The following is a 25,531-nucleotide window of genomic DNA, read 5'->3' as shown; positions in this document are numbered from 1 at the left end:
GGATGGGAAAATATTTTCCCACCATCCTGTTCGAATCCACGACAAAGAGTGGATAAACTTTTGAATTTTCGTGGCACGCTTTTCAAACTGCTAAACGGTGTGTTTCGTGCGAAAACTTTCTATATAAAAGTTGTTCTAAAATATCAGATTAATCCATTTTTCAAGTTTGTAAAAAATAAAACTCAACTAATCACACGTTATTATCACATTGTTTTGCATAAAACACTTAATCTTCATTTTCATCTTCAAGAGATTCAAACACCACCTTAAACTCTTAATCCTAACCATCGATTCTTTATATCCCTCGTTTCATCTCAATCGTCCACTTATATTCCTATCTTAATTCGATTCCTCTTAACCTATTATCCAAACAGTCCTGAAGAGTTATTTGGACATTATATGTGCCGAAAAAAAATGGGACTCATGCAGATCAATTCATCTCGGTCCTTAACCTCTTTCTCTCTTTTTTTTTTCCTTTATTACCTCCTAAGCTAACGCGTAAGCGATCAATAGAATCAGTTCGGCGCATCTCGAGTATGCACACCTACGCACGTACATCTAGAGTAAATCCGTGTATAATTAACCATCGTCGTTGCATATTGTTGTGTTCAACTCCTAGCTAGTACGTGTGAGGAGTGAGGACCATATGATGGCCTGATCGATCAATCGCTATGCATACACGACGCGCTGCAGTTTCAACTTTTCATGCAAGTATACGCAACAACGAGAAGCACCACCAAACCAAACCAAACCCAAACCCCGGCCATCGAACAACCGTGAGCGATCGCCTGCACACACGGTGGAAACACAAGTAGCGCGCCGTATGAGCTGTGCGGCAGAAGCATCGTAGCTGCGTCATGCCTCGTGCAGTCGTGCGCCCCTCGCGCGAGGAAGAATGAACACCTTGAAAGCTTTTGAACCGGAAAGTCACCTGAGATCTCCAAGAAACGGAGGTCGGGAAGGGAGAGACACCGCGGAAAAACTGTCTTCGCTTGCTGGGCAACGGGACTACGGGAGTAGAGGAGGCGCGCAACGAAAAGCGGCATGCAGGAGCGCTTGTTGGGCCAGGCGAAGTTCGCGAGCCGGCTTTTGCAGGGAGGCAGGCAGCCAGCGGCCAAGAACCACCCTCACCGTTTTCGTCACTTTTGACTGGCTTTGGGTTCATGGCTTATTTGACACCTGGCACCTGGCACTCATGAATCATGCCGGTGCTACGTTGCGGAATCTTTACGGCTCTTTCCAGCACAAGTTTACCACACACCTTTTTCCTTACAGAATACTCCTAAAAATTATATAGGTTACATTAACAAACTATTCTATATTTTAAGATGAAAATAGTATAATAAATTATGCATAATGAGTTATTATTGGATCTGTTCGGTTGCCAGGCTGCAGCTGCGCACGAACAGCACCGTACTCACTGTGTGCAGCCGCATCCCTCACAGTCGGCCTGCCGAACAGGCCCATTTGTTAGGGGTTGCTATGCTTTGATAGCAGATAGGTATCACACCATCTGGTACCCTACGCGATATCAGGTACGGAGTAATACCTAAAGACAGTATCAGATATCTCACTAGTATCGACTGATACCCATCTGTACCAGATCATTGATATGATGCGTTATCAGCCGATGCTAGAAAATATCTATATAGTGCACACCTGTTTCGATGGTGGAACTAGATCTAAACCTTGAAAACAAGGTGCCAGACAAACAAGAGATAATGGTGCCCAGCGACAGGGATGCCAATAAACTCCTCTCGTATTATGATGACTCACGTGCCACCACCGCTGCAGCCACTATTGTTGCCGATGACAACACTACCACTATCTCATCGCCACCACCGCCCCCACTCTTTGGGACCAGAACCTCCTCCGCTTCCTTCTCTACTATGTGTTTAGTTCACATCAAAATTGGAAGTTTAGTTATAATTGGAACGATGTGACGGAAAAGTTAGAAGTTTGTGTGTGTAGGAAAGTTTTGATGTGATGGAAAAATTGGAAGTTTGAAAAAAAAGTTTAAAACTAAACTCGGCCTATTTCATCCTTCGCCTTCACAATGTTAAATCAATTTTATATTTCAGCGGTTCAGTTTTTATTGTTCTGTTGCAGCCTTGTCCTTTGCATTCCTGTATGGAGTAGCAGACGACAGCGGGGAGCAACAGCAAAGCCATAAGGATATTTACAGTACGTCTCACTATAATACCGAGCCTCACATGCCAGCTGACCAGCACTAGACACAAGTTTTACAGTGCTTTAAAGCAAGTGTTATAGTAGATGTGATTGCTACCTTCAAATTTATTTATATCATTTACCTATAAATTAAGATGCAAGATATACAATAGGTCATCCCTAATCAGGGGCGGACCTAGGTATGGTGCCGGGTATGCACGGACATACCCAAATATTTCAGAGAAAATATAGGATGTAGTATTCATTCGTGGCCTAAATATTTGGTAGATGCCCTTGTTCCTAAACAAACGGAAGACCAAAAGGCTTACCTGATCTCGTTCTCTAGTTGTTGTGGGCATTTCTGTTGGTCAGTTGGTGGTGCAAGAAAAGTAGCGGAAGCAATGGCCATACAGTATGTTGTGGTGGTCGGCCACGGTGAGGCTGAGACCATCGCACAACGCAGTCCATGTTACGCCGACGCCAATGGCCTGGAGCCTTGAGGCCCTAAAGCCATCACCGAACTAGTAGTCTTTTACCCTTCTATAATTTACTTTCTCTGAATATCTGATTCTTGGACCAGTGTTACTTGATTCAAATTCATCAAAACTAAAATGCAAAATCAAGCATGGGTTGCGACAACGGACCAAGCATGGGTGAAATGGGTTCTTTCATAAATTGTGTACATTTTACCAACTTTTCATGAATTAATTGAACTAAATTTTGATCAAATTTCATAAAACTTTTGCTACCTATAACCTGACATGTTTTAGTTAAAGAATGGTATTATACATCCTAGCGTGGGCACACCCAATATGATTTTTCTGGGTCCGCCACTGTCCCTAATAGACAAATATCAATGTCTTTAGTACTCTCACATCCTTCTTGGAGTTTGTGTGGAAGCCACCTCTTCATTTAGGGGTGGTTTTATCATCTCTCACCTCACTTCTCTCCTCCACCTCATCACCTAATTCTATGTGTTATTTCTAGAGGTAGCATATGAAGCATTATAGTAATTGCCCTTACAGTACTGTAGTTTTAAAGGGGTCCACAAAATACAGAAGTCCCTTCTCTCCTCTTTCTGAATTCTGATGGGCTAGCCGATGGCCTGCTGTAGGTGAACTGGGCCGCACGGTGTGCGAGTAAAGGAAGAAAGATGCACGTGTGCCGTTGGATGAATTGGTCGCCAGAGATGAAGCGAACTGCAAAACCGTGACTTTCCACGCATCGTCGTCGTCGGCTCGTTGCGGCATTTTGTCGAACGGGTGGCGCGCGCCGCCCAAAACCCCCTCGGCTCCAGCCTCATCCAAAACCCTACTCCCCCCGCCCCGCGCTATGCTCCACTCCGGCCTCACCAAATCCCAGCCCCTCCCGCTCCTCGCGGCGGCGTCCTCGCCGCGACGCATCCTCCTCGCCGGCCTTCTCCGCGCAGCGTGCTTCTCCAGGCCCACGGCCTCCTCGCCCGCGCTTCATCCGGTAACCACCGTCACCAACCGTGCGAGCGCCAGAGCCGCGGTTAGCCCGGGCGGCCCCTCGCAGCTGGGGCTGGGAGGTAGGGTTTCGTTCTCCACCGCACCTGATGGTACCGCATCGCCCGACGGCGGGAGCGCGCTCCCTTGGCTCGCCGCCGCGAGCCGCGATGGCGGCGCCGCCCCCGCGGCGAGGGCTAGCGCCGGCCGCTCCTCCTCGTGGGAGACCTCCGCGGAGAAGTTTTTCTCCAGAGGCGACCAAAGCCCGCGAGGTGAGGTATTGACGGATCGTGGTTCGGGCAGGGAGATAATTAGAGAGGAAGAGGATAATGGCTCGATTGACAATCCGAAGTGGGGCAGGATCAAGGACAAGTATCGGCGGATGGTGCCGAGGGATAGAGGGTCCCGTGGTGAGAGATTTAGAGGGGAGAGATTTGACAAGCCGGAGGTTAGGCAGTGGAGCAGGCAGGAGAACTGGGGGAGGAAGACATGGAAGGAGGCAGGGGAATCGACAGTGCCAAAAATGGTTGGACAGGGGGTTTATGGGGTTGGCCCTGTGCTTGCAGCTCTCATGGCTGAGAGGAGGGACTTCTATGCGCTGTATATTCAGGAAGGGATGGATTTTAGTGTGAGCAACAAGAAGAAGAAGGACAAGAAAGGGATTGAGAAAGTGTTGCAACTGGCAGAGAGGATTGGGCTGAAAGTCATCGAAGCATCAAAGCATGACCTTAACATGGTTGTGGATAACCGTCCACACCAGGGCCTTGTACTCGATGCATCACCCTTGGAAATGGTGAATACTAAAGAGTTGGAGCCAGTCAGGGTGGACGATGGAAAGGCACCTGTCTGGATAGCTTTGGATGAGGTCATGGATCCTCAGAACCTAGGAGCCATAATTAGATCTGCCTACTTCTTTGGCGCGGAAGGTGTTGTGTTATGTGCTAAGAACTCTGCTCCATTAAGTGGTGTAGTGAGCAAAGCTAGTGCAGGCTCACTTGAGTTGATCGAACTGCTCTCCTGTAGGAACATGATGCAGTTTTTATCTTCATCGGCTGAAAATGGGTGGCGAGTTCTTGGTGGTACTGTTGCTCCTAAAGCTATACCTCTATCTGAAGTTGTGCCAGGAGAACCAACAATCCTTGTGTTGGGTAGTGAAGGCACTGGTTTGAGGCCCCTGGTTGAGCGATCCTGCACACATTTGGTCAGAATTCCGGGTAATGTTGATGGATCTTTTGTAGGAGCAGATACAGACACAGATGGAGGGGAAGAAGGTGATAATTATTCAGGTAACCAAGATATGAAATCATTCCTTGCAGTGGAGAGCTTGAATGTAAGTGTCGCAGCAGGGGTTTTGCTTTATCATCTGGCTGGAACAAATGCATCCCCTGTAAGTGATAAGCCTAGCATCCCTCTTATGTAAGGATGTCACATAATTCATCCATCCATATCATAATTATTTATATTAGTTCTCTTTTAACACTTACTCCCTCTATGTACTGAGTTCAGTTTCAGTCGCATGCTTCTACATAAATGATTCTTTGTCATAGTGCCATAATTATGTTCTGGAATAAGCACATAAAGAATTGCTAGTTAGAAATATTTTTCAGAAGTCCAAAAGGTCAAAAAAGATTAAGGCAGAGGAAATCTATTCCTTACCTGGACGACTCTTGTGAGCATGCCAAGGAAATTGAGCATTACCTGCATCTACCTTGCAATATTGCATGTTTAGTGTCGTTTTTTCAGTTATAAATATCTCTGTAATACCGTAACACTAGAAAGATGACCCAACTTGGAAAATAACATCGCTCTGTTCCTGACAAGTTGTCATCCTCAAATTCATTCCTATAAATATCGCTCTGTTCCCTTCTTTTTACAGTCTATATTCCATATATTCTTATTAGTTTAGTCACCAAATTACTGCATTATATCTAGATAAATCGCACTAACAGCTAATACATCTCTTGGTTTGCTAAGGCAATTTTGCAAGCATGGGTGTACCTACTAATTTATGATTTTTTAGAAGCTGTACTGTCAAAGTTCTTTTACTTTGACTACTAACATCGAAAAAAACTAGATTCATTGGTCATATGAAGAATGATATCACTAGTCTTGTAATACGTTTCAATGTATGGCGTTTCATTCATATATTCTCGAACTTAGCTTCCATATGCATGGCTTTCCTTGGTACACATTAAAATATTTAAGATGGAGTTGTTCTCATTAAAAAAATATGTCCTTCTATTTGCTTGGTTCTTGGTACACATACTATATAATTTGTGCTTAAGCTTCCGTTTTCACCTCAGCTTCATTCAGCACACATTTGTTTTGATGACTTAAATAATTTAAGATTAAGATGGCCTATAATAATTTTGTTTTCTGTTTGTCATGGACCGACTGAAGTATATGGATGGCATTGTTTACAAACTCAAATACTGCATGTTGTGTTAATTTATTAGTGAAAATAATGCAGCCAGTCAGTTACAATAGATGTCATATATTGCTGTTGTAATCCAACGCAAAGCAATAAACTGAGAAAAGTAACACAGCTAGTGTAGACCTAGAGAATTTAAAGCAACTGATAGTTAGGAGGGTCAAGTGTGGAACTGATGATTGAAGGCTGTAAGGTGAGGCGCGTTCGAAGTTCGAACTATTCTGAGGGTCTGAGTGGCATTCATGAAAAATCCACAAAGTTATCCTTGCTTGCTAATTATTCCCTCATAATATAACACAGACAGATAGTTTTCTCAAAGTTCTTCAACATATAAAGCATGCATAGGAATTTATTGATGTTCTGCCTTCTCTGCTTGTGTTTAGTACATCTTTGCTCACATATATATAACTAATGATCTTAATAACTAACTAACTATTCTCTTTGGATTTCCTTTTTGATCAATGATAACGACTGCATTGTTGTTATAGAGTATTATTATACCGTTTTTGCATTTGAAATCCATACATGTATGCACAATTACAGATCGTATTACTTTTGATCTTTCTAGAGGCATCTTGGACACTGCATCTTTTATTACAGCAACAATAACATCACCAATACGAGTATATTACTGTATTTTAATCTGTATATCATGGGCATTTTCTTTCCCTTTTTTTTTGTGTTTGGTGTGCGTGCGTGTTTGACAAAGGCGCGGGGGTGGGGGGGGGGATTGCCATCCATTTTGTGATTATTTTCTGGAAATATAATGCCAGTCTATTTTAACTGGTGGTGCTTGGAGATTAAAAAAACCAGAGTTAACTGATCCTTGCTCAGCATGCAGGGCCACGAGTTACTGTTTCACAGTAGTATTAATATTGTGTTCTTTTTTTTTTTGGTGGAAGGATGGAGGACGTTGGTGATTTACAAGTTGCTGAAAATTAGGATTTAGAGGAAAAAATATGTGAATTGGAAGTCAAATAGAACCATCTGGACAGAATCTGGTCCTGCTATTTACCGTCTCCTGGCTGGCGTTCTTTTCCATCTTCTGGAAATCTGATTTTTATGATTGTCCCCTTGTGATGTTTGAACTTTCAGCATCATCTTAGTAAAAGTTAGGAAGTGAAAGCAGAACAACATAATAGTTCAACAGTACCAGCCTCACAGTAAGCAAGCTACAAGACTATAGTTTCACATCTCTTTCAAATGCATTCATACCTAGACATGTTTTGTCGCAAAATATAGTCATATTATTGCTCTTGCTATTGTAGCCCAAGATGTTCTCTTGTAATAATATTACTACTCCCATGTCACAAACTCACAATACTTGTCACTAAACACTATTCTTATTCAAACTTTGACCACTTTTTTATCGAACTTGAAAATACTTCAAAGCTATCATATTATTGTATTATTGAAGTATGTTGCATGGCAAATGTAATCACATATCTTTTGTTGAATATGACCTAACAATTTAGAAGTTCTTGGTGGTTAAAATTTGAATAATGATACTAGTCAAGGCTGAGTTGCTGACAGGTATTTTGAAAATGAAGGAAACTGGCCTTGTATATTCTTATGACACGGGAAGGTTTACTGATGCACAGTAGCCATCATGTTTTCTACTTTTCTTCTCAAAACAAAGAGCATTGCTGAGCTGTCAACTGTAAAACACTGGTTTGACCTGATAGATCATAAGTACACCATCCTTATACTGTTTTTCAACAAGTACTTGGCTAGAGAGTTGGAAATAGGAACATGATGCCAATACAAGACACAGAAACCCAACTTATTACCTGAAATGGAACAATCCATTACAAATAGTTTTGGGGAATACCCCAAATTATAGTTGGCATACCTGGATAAAGTGGGAACAAATTTCTGCCTTATGTTCGGTGAACACAGGTAAGATGCAATATCTTTGCTGAAAGAAAAATAATGTTTAAAAACTATATAAGCACTATTGCTGCGTCCCGATCTTATTTTGTAGGCTAGGTGATGGTTGATTATAAGGTTGCACATATGCAGGATGGTGCCCCACATGGAGTTCTGAATTACACAATTTCCAATTTGCCATTTTAGCTAACATTTTATATTTAATTACATTGCTTTGTGAAATTATATTGCTGATTGTGCTGTAAAGGTATTCTTTGTGCCTGTTCTCTAATGCAACGTAAGCAATTGGCTCACGTCTCTTCCTAAATGTGGCATATAGTGATTTATTTGTTTTTTATTAGTTGGTATATGCAGTTCCAGAAATAAAACCCTAAGGTGAATTTATTTTATCCATCAAGCCTACACGTATGCGTTTTGCTGGTGCGGTTATTTTCTTCCTCTTGATATCATAATATTGTACATAATTCTTGTGTGATCTTCTGCTAATCTCTTATTGATATTTGATTCTGTTCATGTGGACATAAGAGATGTGTTGGTATGTTTGGGCATAGGGATGCAAATCAGCAAATGGGTTGGGTTGGACCAACCCATGAACGCACTTACACATCCTACATGATAACATGAGTTAATAAGCCTAAAAGTCTTGCAGAGCTATCTGCTTAATAACAAACATGTGCCACTCTCCTGGGTGTTCTCTAAAAACTAATGCAAGGTCTATGTTTACGAGGTTAATAACCAAACATCTAAGAAGTGGAACATGGGATGAGTACCACTTTTATCCATAGTAGGTCATCTAGCTATAGCCTCATAGGTGAGCAAAAATATTATCCTTTTTTATGCATACTCCCTTTTGGGGCTGAAATCTGAAGGCGACTGTCGATGTCAGGTTAACATTTTCCAGTGTAACTGTAGCATCATGAATTAGAGCACACTGTACGAGATACATGGCATTGTTCATTAGATTTTGATCACATCATGCCAAATTGCTTTGTGTCAAATAAATGCACTCCTTTACATTTCTCTATTGTATTTCCATAGAACATCTTTGAATGGTGTTAGCGTCTTAATCTATCTAGTATTCAACTTGTTGTGCCAGCAAATCCACATGATTGGGTGCTGGAAATAAGGTTAGTTCTGTCATTGGATTGTCTGCATTTCTTTTTGGCTTTCACTGTCACCAAAGAACTGTTCTTGCAAAAGGAGTATAGTTTTTAGGCCACACAGGTAAATTATACAGTCGCACACTGCAAGTGCCAGCACATGAGCACACAATACTGTGGGGATAAAGATGTTTGGTAAGGACATTACAAAAGAGCCTAAGATTCTTTCGTAATCCACCCCGTCTCTTCTACTTTTCCTGCTGTCCGGAATTTAGGGATGGTCCAATGACAAAGACCTTTCCTTTGTCCCCAGTTTCAAGGCTCGGAAGCATCAAGGTGAATATTCTCCTTTACCAGAAAAGCTCTCTCTCTCTCTCTCTCTCTCTCTCTGTCTCTCTCTCTCTGGTTTTATTCGTGCCCGTTTGCTTCATTGATCTTGAAATACATAAGGTTTTTATCTGTACAGATGGCATGAACTGCTGGAAATGGCTGTGTGGTGATTTTCCTGTCAAAACTTTGGGCACTGAAGGCGCTACAAGATTATATGTAACTTATAAGATTCTTCTGCAGTCCTATTTCAGGTACGCCTCATAACAATTACCCTCCAAAAATATTACCAGTGTCTATTCTAACATCTTATATTCCTATTGGGTTACATATTTGCAAGAGTTATACATCTAATATTCCTATTGTGTTACATATTTGCAAGAGTTATACGCATTAGGCATGCTTGCAGTGTTAACCGTCAAGTTGAAACTAATGCACTGTATTTATCTTGGGGAGAAAATAAAAACAGTGCCACCAGCTGTTGATATTGGCTTATTCAAAAAAGCCAATGTGAATATGGTCACCAGGGCAGCTTGGAGATAACATCCAGGTTTGGCAGCTAGTGCTATCAGATGGTTTTAATCATTAATGGACCTACATAATGCATTCATGTTAAAAACTAAAAATAGTACAACCAGTTTATTTCTTAGCTTTCACAGCAAAACGAAGTATGAACATCTACCCCTCTTGTGTGTGGTCACAATCATGCCACTGTTGTATCACATGATAGCTATTTGACACCCAATAAGCGCGAAGGCATTAGCACATATTTGCTTTCGGCAGTTTCATAGTCGGGTCAAACCTTTCTCGCTGTGCTTGTGACAAATTTTGGAAAGTGATGGGATTAGAAGGATAACAACTCACCCAGTGGATAATTCTGTTTTTTTTTCAAAAAAAAAAATTCCTACTAGTAGCATATTCCACGTGGAGTGATGACTTGATGCTATCAGGTTAGCCTAGTTGCTGTCCTCTGAGACACGCTGGTGACATTAGATCTGCATGTCGGGTTGCAGCAGCGATTAATACAAATTTATCACGCAGAACAAGGCACTTTACATGGGTGACCTGCAAGTCTACATATGCGGCTCTCCCCGATAAAACCAAAATCGCTTCGAATTGAATTAAGCAACATGTCATAGCAAGGTAACCTAATTTACAAAACAGATTGCCATTTCCTTGCATTTGCTGTATGCCAACTCATCTCAGTAGATCATCTATATAGGCAAAATAGGGGTAGTCCTAAAATGGAGAATGGACTGGCTTGAGTGCACACATTCATTCCGAATGGTTAATAAGATCCCAGCATTTCAGCAATTGGTGACTCTCCTAGACGGCTAGACCCTAGCAGTAGCTCCAATCTGGAGAATAGGAAAAAAATAGTAAAGAATATGAGACTAACATAAAAGTGTAGCTATCTTCATTCAAATTTAGCGAAAGCTAATTTTTTTATGGCTACACCAAAGATTTGGACACGACTTTAAGTGGTCTAGCTTGTCTTACCAGGGTATGGGAAAGCTCTGAACTCCTTAGAACCCTCAGCCTTTTAGCAGTTGAGACAAATACTCTGCAGGAATTGGAGAACAGGAAAAATAATTTAGATGGTTTGGTGGTGCCTAATATAAATTATGGTGGCAGTGTCCTTTTGTTGTTTTTAAGATTTGATTATTTTGTAAATGCCAGTAAAAACTGTAAATGACAAGGGGGACCAGCAAACTTACTTCCATGGCACGTCCCCAACCAGCATCCTGTCTCCTTCACTGTCTTCATAAACTAGAGTATATTCACCAGACCCATCCAACAATTGATAAAATATTTTGTCATCTGCACCTTGCTGTGCAATTTGCGCATTAGTTTGGTCCTTTTGAGCTGCAATATGATCAGATAAAAGCTAAGAATTTTATAAAAAATGAAGTACTTATTTTATTTGGATAGATTGTTAATTTCTACCTTGAAGAAACCCATGGAAGAGTTGTTTGACAGCTGACGATAGCCCATCATAGCTGTTATAGGCTGCAAGGTCTATTTTCCTTCCAATAGGGATCCCATCCATGTTGATTTTTACAAGAGGGTTTTTCTTGCAGGTGAGCGTCACCTTTGCATTGGCATTATCATTTTGTGGTTCAGGGGAATGTTTGGATGAACTACTACTAGCAAGGTTTCTCCTGAAGGATCGAATTGGAGGCCAACCAACCACTGGTGCTGCAGCTCCTCTACAAACAGGTTAGAAAACTGGTGAGTTCGTCTCTGAAAGGCCATCGAGATAAATGATTGCATAATATTAATAAAATAAAATAGTTAAAATAATTTAATTGGTTGTACTAGTATATATATTTTTCTATTTGTACTGCTATTGTTCCAACCAATTAAACTGTTAGAGTGATTATAATCCAAGAATATATGTGCCCAAGGAGACTTAGGGCATTCTCAACCCAAGACACTAGATATAGTTTCCATAAACTCTACATCATCAAGAAACTAGTACTAGACACTACTCTTCCAATGCAAACACTACTATTCCATACTTAAATTTAATGCTACTTATCTCACATAATATCTTGGATGTTATGTAGAAATCATGTCTCATGCAAGACATGGTTTCCTTCTCTTTCCTCATTAATTCATTTGCCACATCATTTTTTATCCTAGGTGGCAGCTTATTTAATGCTATGGACACCATCCTAGTCATTGGGTCGGGAATGCCCTTAGTTGAATAAGTGATAAATAGACAAGACTATGAGCGTAGGAATTAAGTTTAGTGTTTAGAAAAAGGACAACTCTCTTTCTATAAAAAAAGGGGTGCTTTTTGAGGGATAAAAGAAGTAGTATATTCTTTGAGGTTCATATCGACCAAGAACAGCTAAGTAAATTAGCCATTGCACGTCACGTTAAAATCAAAAGATTGAAATGGACATAGGACACCTGCGATTTCTGGGAACCTGGAAAAGAGCATGGAGGGACTATATGCAATCCTTCGAATGAACTATAAATGAGTGACAGGAATAAACGAGCATGTGTTCCTTGGCTGAGAGCAGAAAAGATGGAAAAAGCACCATATAGGCTATCAGTACCTTCCCTGGGTCTGTGGTCTGTTGCGCGCAGGTGTAGCAGGAGCACCATGTGGTGGTGGTGGTGGGGGGCAGCATCCTTTCTTCCTCTCACTCACGGCTGCTATCATTTCCTCCACTGCAAGTTCCTTCCCACATCCTGCCCTTGCCTGCTGCTTCTGGTCGTTATAACCTTATAAAGCAACAAAAGAGTAATTTTCAGTTCAGTGCTTCCATCAGTTTGTTTCCATGTTTCTAATCCCAAGTATAAACATGTTTCAAGAACAAGCTCACGAGAGAACTGAAAAGCTGTTTGTTACCTTCTGTTTTGTCCTCAACTGTGTCTATGAATCCCCTCTTTGCTCCAGTTGTCGTAGTAGTGCTGCTGGTGGTCTTGGAGTGCTTTGGAAAGAAACTAAGGGAGAGAGATGGGCTCTCTTGCTGTAGCCTGTAATCTCTTAAGGTTTCTGCCTCATCATCTTCTATAAAACCAGGAAGACCAAGCTTTAGGTCTAGCTTCTTGTCTTCTTCACCGTCGAAGCCTGCGTTTCTTGATCTCCCTAGACCTAATGCTTCTCTCAGCTTCCATTCCTTCTCATCTGGGATGAGATCTAGGAGTTGAGGAGGAAGTCCTTCTCTTTTGTTGGACCCTTCTTCCATAAGGTTAACTAGCTCAAAGTCTTCAAGAGTCTAAATGCTATCCACCTAGAATAGTAGGAAGAGTTTGAAGGCAATGAGAGGAGTTCAACCAACTCCTTAAAAAGTTTAGTTCTACACTCAACTTAGGCTGGAGAAAAGCACCAAACCAGCCCGAAGCGTAAGCTGAGGTCTAAGCGAGAACGAAAGAGAACGCGGAAAAACACGGAGTTAAGATCAGGTTCTGGCAATGAAAAATTGAAAGCGGAACGAATAACTCATTTGTGCAACAAGCAGCACCCTAGACGTTTGTTTTAATTAAAGTCTTTCGTAATAACTCATAATGAAACATAAACAATACCAATGAGGCTAAAACATCTTAAAAGTGTGGTGTATAGCCTGCCATAGAAGCAAATGATTGAGGCAGCCCCAGATCAAAACAGCTCTTTTGTCAAAACCATTTCAGGAAAGAGAAGAACAACCTGCAACCTGTAAAATCAGCAAGCAACAAAAACACCTTGTGCTCCGGCCAAAATCTACGGCTAACATGACAGGAGGACTCACCAGGAGATAAACAACAGTTGCAAACGTAGCCGGAGCTAGAGCTAGAACTAGAGTTAGAGCTAAAGCTCCAGGAGGCAGATGGGAAATGGCCAAGTGGAAGCGGCTAGAGCTCGCGAAATCGCACCTCGGTGGCTTTATGTACTAGCGCGGGTGCCTCGAGCTGCTTGCTTGCCGTTCTTTTCTATGCTTTTCTTTCTTCTTTAGTCCCCTACAGCTCGGCTTTTTATCCTGCCTCCCTTTGCCCCTCTCTCTCTCACTGTTCTGGAGAAGCACGCACACTTTGATGACTGACTAGGTGTGTGGCTGGAAGATTAGCATGTGAATTACAGTAGAGAATCCATTTATAGAAGAGAGGGCGGCTCGATCACGAAAGCGTGCGCGTTTTTTCGCCCGTGTGTCCTCTTGCGCGTGTGTGCGTGTGCCGTTTGGCGGATTGGGGTGGGGGCGATATGATATGGGAGAGGGTGTGGCCGCGCCGCGCGAGCAAGGCGTGCGCCCAGGACAGGAACAGCGGCACGCTTATCCGGGCAAGTGGGGGCGCGATGAGTGATTTGATGGGTTGTCTTCCTGGCTGGCTTACGCACATACTCCATCCGTGTGGCCATTGGCGCTGCTGTTGGTTGTGGCGTAAGGAATGGTTCCACCTCCTTCCACGCCCCGACCACAGGGGACCACTGTTGATGAGGACATTACCCCGTCTGAACTCCTGATCTTCGCTGAACCCTTGGATTGGATTGGAGTGGAGCTCCACCTGCTTACTATTCATGCTTGTCAGAGACAATTGATTGGGCTTGGACCATTAGATCATCTTTGTTGACAAAACTCGTGCTTGTTTGATATCCGGATTGTGCTGGCTTTCGGCCGGTACATTGGCCCCCCTTAGCTAAGTGCAGAAAGAGAGGCTTAAAGAAAGGAAGGCGATAACATTTACTGTTTCAACTCGTTGACATATCGAATCTTTAAACAGTTGAGGGCCCATCAGTCGTGCAAGTTGAGTAAGGATGCGCGCATGCTGCTCCAGGCATTTTGACCCCGGCATCTGACTTTTCAAGAACTTTGGGCTAGCTGACTCGATCTGTTAAAAGAAAAAAAGAATACTTGTTTTTTTTCTTGGACTCGTGGATATACAGCTATATATTGAGATCAGTCAAACTCTTATGAGTGTGTTTGGATAATGGGAAATAGAGGGTGAGATTGGAATTGGGAAATGAATAAAGGGTTAGGATTAAATGAAAGAGGGAGAATGAATGGTTAGTATTTAAAGATGCATTTTGGTGGGTGGAAAATCATTGCCATTTCCCATTAGCCAAACATTGTCTGTGTGTATATATGACCGGGCCGAGTTTTGAAATAATTGCATAAAGTCCCTCACTGATGCACCAATAATGCATCCAACATGTTACTGAACTTCTAAAATAACATGACTGAACAAACAGCACGGATTCTGACTAATAAGGATGAGTAGTAGTGGCTTTTAGTATGGCTCTTCCCTCTGAAAAATCCCAAATTTGTTAGCTTTCGCTGTTCCTGGGCGCCCTCTGCCGTCCGTTGCATGTCATGCGGCTGGTAGGGTCTGCATGCGTGCAGTGCTGCTGCAGCATGTACTTTTATTGCCCATAATCTAAACAGTATGGACAAAAGCGTACCCCTCCCTCCTTTCAGATTGGAACTATAAAGAGTAAATAGCACATCCTTTTCTCAAAGCTGGCCAATTTTACCACAGATGATTAGCTTCCTCTAATTGATATCTAAAACTCAATCAGTGCTACTACCTCTCATCCATCATTAGTATAATAGGTGCTGCTTGTGCTCTAATCATTACAGCCTAGTCACTTTCCGTCTCCTAAGTTTTTAAAGCCCATTTTGTCGAAATCAGCCACACGCGTCCGGATCATTACGACAAGAGCGGCTACCAACCCCGGGATATACCTCCTCCAATTACTCAAATCTTAGTACTTGATCTATATACTCCAGCTGCCTCTCCTCAACAAGTTTCTGCATTCTGCGTCTTTAGAAATCATAACAATGTACTAACAGAAAACTCTAGCACCAAATTGACCGAAACCAAAAGAAAAGGGAAATACCTCTTTATCTTGTGTTAGCTGGTTTTTTTATTGTAACAATAGAGTTGTAGCCACATTTCTTATTTGGTATAGTATGTATTGTTAAAAATGTAAAAGGATAAAAGGGTAATTTTCTTACATGTCCACTAAACATTCACTAATCGGTACTACTACTCGCTTTAAATTATATGACGATGTAGGCTTTTGGACATGGCGTTTATTAAAAAAATTAGTGCAGATGTAAAAAAAATTCAAGTCATGCTTTCTTTTAGTGATAAAATAAGTCACAACAAAATACTCTATCTGCCCCAAAATATAGTAACCTAGGCTGTGTTTAGTTCGTGTGGCAAAAGTTTTTTGAAGTATACGAACACACATTTGAAGTATTAAACGTAGACTAATAATAAAACAAATTACATATTCCGTCTGTAAATTGCGAGACGAATTTATTAAGCCTAATTAATCCGTTATTAGCAAATATTTACTGTATCACCATATTGTCAAATCATGGTGTAATTAGGCTCAAAAGATTCATCTCGCGATTTACATGCAAACTGTGCAATTGGTTTTTTTCGTCCACATTTAATGCTCCATGCATGTGTCCAAACATTTGATGTGACGGAAAAGTTGGAAGTTTGAAGAAAAAAGTTTGAATCTAAACAAGTCCCTAGTACTAGTTAGACACATTTTCTAGTATTATGATGTGTGTATTAATTAGGTTGTTACATTTTAGGATGGAGGGAATAGATGATACTTATTTTTTCTATAAGTTGAATTATCAAACGTAATGTATAAAAAAGATCAATGGAGTTGTATATTAAAAAGGGGCATTTGCAAATTTGCCACCGGTTTTTCAATTTTACAAGGATGCCACTCGAATGATAGTTATAGTGGTATTTTTGTAATTTTCTAGTGGCAATTTTGCAATAACTATTCAAAGCAGTGGTAAATTTGTAATTGCCCCATCTAAAAATGGAGGTAGTACTTCCTTTCATGCCCCGAAGATCGAAATGCTCGATACTTTGTATGCCATTAAGCACCGTTTTTATTCCTTACGGCCTTACACACCGCTGTCACTATCTTTTATCTTTGACATGAAGCATGCATTTGACGGAGGTTTGTTCTCTCTATTCGCTCTTGTTATATTGACCCCTTATGACTCTAGTCATACTAGCTTCCTACCTCCGCGGCTCCGCCAATCGCTAGAGAAAGAGGTATGGCCGGCGACCTATTGTAAGAGCTTCTCGACGAGATCACCATATCACCCTTGCCTTCACCATATGAATATATATGTATTGCCATTCACTAGAGAAAGAGGTATGGCCGGCGCGGTGCATGTAGAGGAGCAAAGCTCAAAGAAAACAGGGGCACTACACTATATGAATATGTATTGTAAAGTTTAGTGAAATTTATTCGGACTGTCCTAGCTAGGAACTGAGAGTTTCAATCATGTGAACTGAAACGGTAGTGCCCTCCATGGACACAGCTAGCTGCTCTACCCGAATGCCGAGAGAAATCTGATTTATATCTGTGTAAAAAGCATCTAACAGTAGCAGTCAGTATACGCACACAGTGCCCAGTAGTGCCATATACACTGTGCTTCGCTGCTTCCTCAAAATGGACCTGCCGTCCTGGCATGTCGTAGGGATTCATGGCCTGGTTTATCATTGCAGCGCGGCGATCGGTGACCACGCACGGACACAACTGGCACGTATCCCGGCATGCGCCATGGCACGTCACAGGGCGGCCGTTGTCGTTTGCATCATCACTCATCACCGGCCCGTGCATGCATGCTACTCCAGCTACCCGTGTATAGGTACGCGCGATCGCATCGGATCGGATCGCGCGCGGCAGAGTGGTGAAACATCAGTAGAGGAAGCAAACATTTTCCCGCATTCAATCATGCGCACCAAACGCGAGCGCGCTGCGTGACTGCGTTGCATGCATGGTCCACGTACGTACGCGCATGACGGGCCAGCGGTTGCACGTACTCCTACATACACCGTACGCAGCTGCGCGCGGGTGATGAGACGATGGAGCTATAGCGCGTCAGAGGCAGGGTTGTGGCTGGCGCGGCCGTGTGCACAGGGGCACAGGCTAGTAGCTAGCCGGCCAGGGGCCTGATTGATGGGCACGGGACAAAAAAAAACAAAAAAAGAAAGAAAGAAAAACGGGGGCTCGTGAGCCGCGGGTGCCGACGACGTACGCCGGCCCCCGTCGCCCTCGATCCGGCCCCCGCGCGCATCGGCCTCCTCGCGCTGCGCGGCTGCGACGACCCGCCTGCACTGTGCGCGGGCTCTGGCGCTCCCCCTGATCTGATCGCGCACGCCGTCTCACGCGCGAACGCAGCATGCATGCCATGCCGCGCCATGCATGCACGCGCCCTGATGCCGCCGGTGACGCCCTGGTCGCCTCAGCTGCCGCGCGCGGCGCAGGGTCCAGGGGGCGCGGGCAGGCACAGCCTTTACTGGGACGGCGCGCGCACGTTTGATTGCCTCTCTCCACACTGTTCGCCGTCGTCGTCGTCGTCGTGCGTGTTTTGGACGCACTCGCGGTTGGTTTTGTGGAGGGAGTCGTCCCTGTCTCTCTCTGTGTCTTCCGGTGCTTTGCCTGCGACCGCTGCGTTCGTGCAGGAAGCAGAGCTACCGAGCTAGCTGTGGGAAAGTTAGCTGCGTCTCCGACAGGCTTCCTGATGATTGAACGCCCGAATTAAGCACGGCCATTCCGATCGGATGGCTCGTCTCCTAGCTGGAAACAACGCGACACGAACGCTGTAGATCTACAAGAGTAGTGCACTTAAGATCCCTGCAGTGGGCATATGTGGAACTGTGGACAGTGAAGGGAGCGGAAGATTGACGTCGCTGAACAAATCCTGATGCAGCGAGTTGGTCAGAAACTCAGCAAAAACTTGATTGAGAGCTTACCTGATTGCGACTCATCACCTCATGTGTTGTAACTACTGCTGGTCCAAATGTGGTCCTCTGCGATTTTAATTTGGGCAACCTGCCAATCTCAGATACACTTATTTTTTAACTCCACCTTTCAAACGGTGGGCGATTCAGGATCAAATGTGTGTAACAATAGGAGCACCAACTAATATACTCATAATTAAACAACCATTTGGCATTTATCCATCATCCATCAAGTGATTGATTTTGTCTTACGTACGTGTTAGGCAATTTCTTATACCAATATTCAACATCTCCCACGATTATTTTTCTTTGTTTGGTTAGTCTTACTGATATAAAGTCAAAAGTTATAATCTAGAGAAGCACAAAGACACACTAGCTCTAATTATGTCCAACTGCAAATTTTGTTCTATAGGACACATCTAGGTTGTGGACTGTACAAGTTTGGCTGACATGATCATATAACAAAATTCCATACCACTAGCGCTATAGATGGCCAAATGGACCGCCCGGCCCGGCCCGGCCCAAGCACGGCCGTGCCTAGGCCGAGGTCAATCGGGCCGGCACGGCAAGACTGGCACTTCGTGCCGTGCTGTGCCCTCCCACGGGCTGCACCTCAGGCCCAGGTACGGCCCACAAACACTCGGGTCGTGCCATGTTGGCCCAAAGGCACGACCAGCCCATTGGGCTCGTGCCAGCCCAGGCACGATAAGCCTGTGACATCTCATTCAGCAGATCTTTGCACCAACATTTTGAATCAGAACTCAGAAGTACTCATTTCACAGATTGAATCAACAAACTTTAACAACAATTCATTCACCAAGTTTCAAAAAATTACAAGTCACATGTCCAAAAAATTACATGCACATATCACAGATGCACTATTCACAATATTTGAAAGCATTTAGTCATACAGTCACTCATTCATTCACTGATTCAGACAAATCACAGACACAAGGCAATTATTTGCAAATATAAAGTAGCTGTGTAGTGCAATGGTTGCCTCATTAAAATCCTTTCTAGGTAAAAACTCACACCTCGTGAGAAAACCCTAGAAAGGAAAAAAGAGTGCAATCCACATCTTTCATCAAATGTTCATAATAAAGTCCAAGTCCAATACAAATAGCATCAAGTCCCAGTCCCAGCCCTAGCCCCATCTCCAGTCCCAGTCCCATCCCCATCCCCAGTGGTTTCATCATCAAGATACAAGTATTCAAAAGACTTAATAAGCTCTTTATTCTCCGCTGAATGCTGCTTCTTTGATTCTGCTTGCTCCCAATCTTTGATCAATGCCAGAGCTTGCACCATGGCAGGACCTAGACACCGCCGTCGATCCTCGATGATCCTGCCAGTTAAGCTAAAAGCATATTCCAACGATATAGTAGAAACAGGAACATTCAAAACATCTCTATCTAAGAGGGAAAGAATAGGATAGGTGTGTTTGTGCTCATGCCACCAGTTAAGGATATTGAAGTCGTCATCGAATTGGTTGACTGTGTCACTGTCAAAATAGGCAAACAACTCAGATGCATTCATGTTAGCAGTAGAATAAACAGCTTGAATCAAAGCAGTAGCAGAAGTTCTCCTGCTAAATAGACCAGCACCAAGCCCAGCACCTGGACTGGCACTAGCACCAAATCCAGGAATTGGACTAGCACTAGCACTAAGTCCAGCACCTGGACTGGCACTAGCAAATCCATCACCTACACCAGGTCCAGCACCAACACTGGAACCACTAGCGGATGATCCAAAAATTTTCCCCCAAGCTGTCTTTTTCTTACCACAAGAACTGCTTGGGGTTGCCCTTTGCAATCTTACATCACCAAACTTAGCTTCATACTTCTTATAAATATCAGACAATGCAGCCCTAACCTCAGTTAAATACTCAGAATAATTACCAGTCATAATTTGGAGAACATTGCTAAAACCCCTGATCTTAGCCCTAGGATCCAAGATAAAAGCAAATGAATACAGAAATGGAATCTCAGACCAGTATAATAAGAACTTTGATTTCATAGGAATAACAACATTTCTAAGGTTCCTATCATTCTCATATGTATTTAGATGTCCAGCAATCTCAAGAATGTGATGCATAATTAATGGAGATGTTGGATAATAAACACCAGACATAATAATAGTTGAATCATAAAATTGTTCAAGGAATAACAGAACAGTCTCAGCAATTGTCCAGTGTAAATCAGTCAACAATGCATGACCATTAACAGGTGGATGGTTAGTTGCAATAAACACTGAAAAGATACCCTTATGTGGCAAGAGATTTTTAAGCATCAAATAAGTTGCATTCCATCTAACATCCATGTCCAAACCAAATTTACGAGGGCGAACACCCTTAGCAATGCAGAAGCTTTTGTATAAAGCAATGCGCTGATTAGATGCATTCACAAAAGAAATAGCAGATCTAAAATCAGCCAGCATGTTTTTGAAGATCTCAAGACCAGCCTTAACAATTAAATTGATGATATGACATGCACAACGCTGATGCAAATATAAATCACCAACATAACCAGAGATAGCATGTTTTAGATGATCCATTGCTTTAGTATTAGCAGCGGCATTGTCCAGAGTAACAGAGAAAATCTTATCAGTCAAACCATACTCTTGAACAACAGAAAGAATATGTTCCGAAATATTTTCAGCAGTGTGTGACACATCAATCAGCACAAGACCCAAAATCCTCTTCCCTAATTGCCAATTAGAATTAACAAAGTGAGCAACAACACTTAAATAATCCTCCTTAGCATTACCAGACCAAATATTAGAAGTCAAAGCAACAGAGCTAATAGATTTTAAAGTCTCAATAAGCATAGCACGCTGACTGTCAAAAACCTTAAAGACATCCCTACTAGTAGTTTGTCTAGAGACAGAACAAAATCTAGGGTTATGAGCTTTTTGAATATACTCCTCAAAAGCAGCAGATTCACCAAAACAAAGTGGAAGATCCTCTCTAGCAATCAACTTAACCAACTCAGTTCTAGCAACATCTGTCTTATATTCCCATTGACTAACAGAACCATCAGCATTAAACCGGAGCATAGACTGAGACAGAGCACCAGCATTTATAGGTTTGCATGACTTAATATGCCTAATCAAATGTCCAGTACCACCAGATGAAAAAGCAGACAAGATTTTATGGCAGTAATTGCATTTAGCATGGACACAAACCTGACTGCCATTTCAGGATTCATAGAGCTCTTCAAAGTCGTTCCATACCTGAGATCTGGACCGTTTGTTGCTAGCACTTGAGCCGGACGGCGCGCCGTTGCCACCAGCACCGGTACCGTCATCGTCCGGCTCCGTCTTCGTCTCCGGCTGCGACCCATCGATCCGAGGCGAGGCAGTGTTGCCGAACACCTCCACGCGTTCCTCCTCCAAGTCATCTTCGTCATCACCCCGCATTCCCAATAGCCTCAACTCGAAGTTGCAGAAGGATGGATCATCCATCGACGACACTACTGTTCCTCAACGGTGGCTACCACTGGCGCTCACCGCTCAGCGACCTACAATACACAGAGAATAATTAGGGTTTAGGGGTCGCATGGAAAAAAAACTAAAGAAAAACATGGACTTTTTTTACTCTACCTACCTACGCATCCGAAGCACCGGAGTTGCCGTTGATGACAGAGATCGACAGATCTACAAGAAGACGAGAACAGAGACTGGAAATGGGGGTGGATCTGACGAAGTGCTCACGGAGCAACGACGAGGGTGGCAAAAAAAAAGAGGAAATCGATAGCGTGGCCATCGGAGAGGTGGAGATGAAAGAAAAAGAGAGAGAAGAACGGCCCTCAGCCCCTCATGTCCCCAGCGGTAGGCCGGCGACCGTCGGTGCTAGATCCGGCGAAGAGCGAAGCGATGGAGGCGTGGTCCGCTGGTCCGCGTGGAGGAAGTGGAGCCGTGGAGTGGAGGCGTGGAGGCGGTGGAGCGACGAAGCAGTCGAGAGAGACGAGCGGTCGAGAGAGAGGCGGCTAGGGTTAGGGTTTGAGGAGCGGAGGAGGCGGAGGAGCGGAGCGGCGGGGGCGGCTTATATATGCGAGGGAGGCGATGGGCCAGCGGGCTGGGCTGCGGTGTGCGTGCCTCGGTCGGGCCGTGCCTGCCGTTATAGCGTGCCAGGCCATGCCGGTCCACCGTGCCGTGTTGGCCCAGCGTGCCGATGGCGCGGCCCAAGCACGGCCCGACAGAGGCCCGCTGTCGGGCCGGGCCGGCACGAGCACGACTCCAGTCGGGCCGCGCCGTGCTTGGGCCGGGCCAAACACGCGTTCTTTGGGCCGAGCCGCGGGCCACAGGCCATATGGCCATCTATAACTAGCGCATACTACCTCAGTCTATCGAACTCGAAGATATGCACCTACACGCCTTATATTTGTGGAATTTTTATTATTTTGTAATTTTTATTTAAATATAAAACCTTCTAAAACTTATTCTCAAAATCTAAATATTTTGGTGTGGCAAAATAACACTGTCACGCCACCCGCTACGGGCGTACGTGACAGTTTTATCCTACCATGTCAGCCCGTGGTCAAAAGGTTCAGATCTTGAAATAAGTTTCAGAAAGGTTTATTTTTAACATTAAAAATTTAAAAAAAATCATATTTGTAGACTGGGGTAGGAGTATGTAGTAAAAGATATAGCTACAAAAACATCCAATTTGCTTTCTCAAAAGCAAGGTTTGAAGAGAATGTATTGGCACCCTTCCAAAGTCAAGGTATTTTCCCAGCTCGGATGGGTGTATTCTTTAGGGGAGGGTATAGAAACGTTTTCTCCTGGGCACGTAAAGCGGAGAAATGGATTATAAAGTAATTCTCATAGCAAACTTTTGCTAAAAAAAACGTCTCCATTTAATTAGTTCAGAGAACGTGCGCACGAAAGAAGAGAAAGTAAAAGTTAGGAAGATGTTGTAAAGAACACACCCTTTACACAGGGGGAATGCCTGTAACATATAGCGTGGGACTATATTTTAAGCCATTTAAGGGCACACCTTTTTTTTCTTGCATATATATCTATAAAAAAAACACTAAAAATATTTAACTAGATGAATTGTAGTGCCACTATCATTCACGAGCTCTAACATGGAGCAACTAAAAAGAATATCCGACTAACAACAACACCGCACCATAATGATTTTTTTTTCATGGGTAGGTTTTCACCTTGTACTTCCTCCGTTTTGACATTTTGCTTGCACTGTTTGACCACTTGTCTTATTCAAAAAATTTATACAAATATAAAAAACGAACAGTTATGCTTAAAGTACTTTGGATAATAAAGTAAATCACAAATAAAATAAATAATAATTTTATTTTTTAATAAGATAAATGGTCAACCAGTGCAAGTAACATGTCAAAATCCCTCATATTAAGACACGGAGGGGGTATGTGTTAATAATTAAAGTGATAGATTACACAATAATCTATATATTAAACTTGCGTGTATAAGAAACGGGACACGGAGGTAACATACTACTCTTAAGAGCACTGACAACAATTAATTTCCTCGTGCATCTGCTGCATACATGCAAGATTCTATGGCCTTCGTCTATCGTCATCAGTTTTGTGTTTCGTTTCCCTTGATCGAGTGCTTGTCCTCAAGAGTACGTACACCATCACAAATGCAGCAAGTTTTGCGATCAAACTCGACTTCTCCTCACCCTTCTCTGCACGTGTATGGACGTATGGTCAGCCGCAGGCACCTCTTCTTTCTTTGATCACGGCAGCCGTCTCCTCCATGTCGTCGTCGCCGTGCAACACGAGAAACCCTAGCGCGCCATCCGGGTGGCCGGCATCCTCGGGGCCCGTGGCATGTGGCAGGCTGGCAGTTCGCGCGAGCGTAATGCCCACTGCTCCAGGTCATCCCCACGGTCCACACACGGCGCTTCAAACTTATAGCCGCGTGGCGCCGATGAGTAATTCATTCTCTCTCAGGAACTTCACCCAGCTTCGGATGAGCTGGTAGCTGGTGGCGTTGCCGCTGAGTACCTGAACCTCAGCGAGTACTCCCGGGCTCCCGGCCGCGCTTGTACGTTGACGAGGGCCTTCTCGGCTTCCGTCAAGGCCGGTCTTGGTGATGAGCAGGCGCGGGGCCATGTCCTTGCCCTTGACGACGATGGAGAGCTGCAGCCGGCTCTGGCCTCTGGTTGATCGTGAGAGGACCTTGCGGGCGATGAACCACGGCGCCGTGGCGCCGAGCATGGCTAGCCGGGGGTGTCGCTTGTAACTTCGGGCTTCGGCGACGTCGAGCACGGGTTTATCCTCCGGCCGCGCCTGCGCCTGGTCGATCGGGGCTCCGTTCGTGCGGTTAGAGCTCGCCTCCGTGAATACTGTCCTCCTCACCTTGGACGGGACGCGAGCCGTTGTCGCCAGCCCCTTCCGCCGTGATCGATCTGCACCATGCGTGCATCACTTGCCTCTTTCGACGCCGACGCGACGAGCCGAACACTCCGTGTTTCAGGGTGCTGCTGCTTAATTTCTCCCCGCGCGTTGATAGTCATACGCGGTGCGCCGTTGCTGGGTCATTGCCCTTGCTGCTCGGCGTGGTCTCGCGGTAGGCAGGAGCGCCACGAGCCCACGAAGTGACGAACTTAGAGCTGATCAGGCATAAGCGACATTATCAGCCGGATGAAACCGCTAGGCGCGCGATAGATATCCTTTATCAACTTCTTAGTGCATGTAACCGCTGAAACCATATTTTATCTCATTTTGTCTTGTACTACCTCCATATTTTAATATATGACGCCGTTAACTTTTTATCTAATATTTGACCATTCGTCTTATTAAAAAAATATGTAAATATTATTTTTTATTATGACTTGGTTCGTCATCAAATTTTCTTAAGCATGACATAAATATCTTTATATTTGCACAAAAATTTTAAATAAAACGAATGGTCAAACGTTGGTCGAAAAGTTAACAACGTTATAC

General features: G+C 43.6%; 2 protein-coding genes across 6 annotated transcripts; one reads left to right on the top strand and one right to left on the bottom strand.

Moving 5' to 3' along the window:
* The first annotated feature begins 3,370 nt into the window (after positions 1–3,370).
* LOC4326542 (uncharacterized) lies at positions 3,371–7,509 on the top strand. Of its 2 annotated transcripts, XM_015764396.3 has the most exons (2): positions 3,371–5,022; positions 6,969–7,509. In XM_015764396.3, exons 1-2 carry the CDS (start codon positions 3,502–3,504, stop codon positions 6,984–6,986), a joined length of 1,539 nt encoding a protein of 512 aa, XP_015619882.1. In that variant the 5' UTR covers positions 3,371–3,501; the 3' UTR covers positions 6,987–7,509. The 2 variants fall into 2 exon arrangements, with proteins under 2 accessions (XP_015619882.1, XP_015619875.1); XM_015764389.3 differs by lacking the exon at positions 6,969–7,509 and having other exon boundaries at positions 3,371–5,179.
* A 2,454-nt stretch (positions 7,510–9,963) lies between these two features.
* Positions 9,964–13,943, bottom strand: LOC4326541 (auxin-responsive protein IAA6-like). 4 transcript variants are annotated; one of them, NM_001398027.1, is made up of 7 exons: positions 13,628–13,940; positions 12,748–13,132; positions 12,452–12,620; positions 11,331–11,593; positions 11,102–11,249; positions 10,884–10,947; positions 9,964–10,741 (listed from the first exon to the last, which is right to left on the bottom strand). In NM_001398027.1, exons 2-7 carry the CDS (start codon positions 13,085–13,087, stop codon positions 10,718–10,720), a joined length of 1,008 nt encoding a protein of 335 aa, NP_001384956.1. In that variant the 5' UTR covers positions 13,088–13,132; positions 13,628–13,940; the 3' UTR covers positions 9,964–10,717. The 4 variants fall into 4 exon arrangements, with proteins under 4 accessions (NP_001384956.1, XP_066162440.1, NP_001384955.1 ...); XM_066306343.1 differs by having other exon boundaries at positions 10,368–10,741; positions 13,752–13,943; NM_001398026.1 differs by having other exon boundaries at positions 10,368–10,947.
* Between the last annotated feature and the right edge of the window lie 11,588 nt (positions 13,944–25,531).

The sequence above is a fragment of the Oryza sativa genome, chromosome 1, assembly GCF_034140825.1.
Source record: "Oryza sativa Japonica Group chromosome 1, ASM3414082v1".
In the NCBI taxonomy this organism is placed as follows: Eukaryota; Viridiplantae; Streptophyta; class Magnoliopsida; order Poales; family Poaceae; genus Oryza; species Oryza sativa.
The sequence above is the reverse complement of the archived record's forward strand: the minus strand, read 5'-3'. Positions and strand labels throughout refer to the sequence as shown.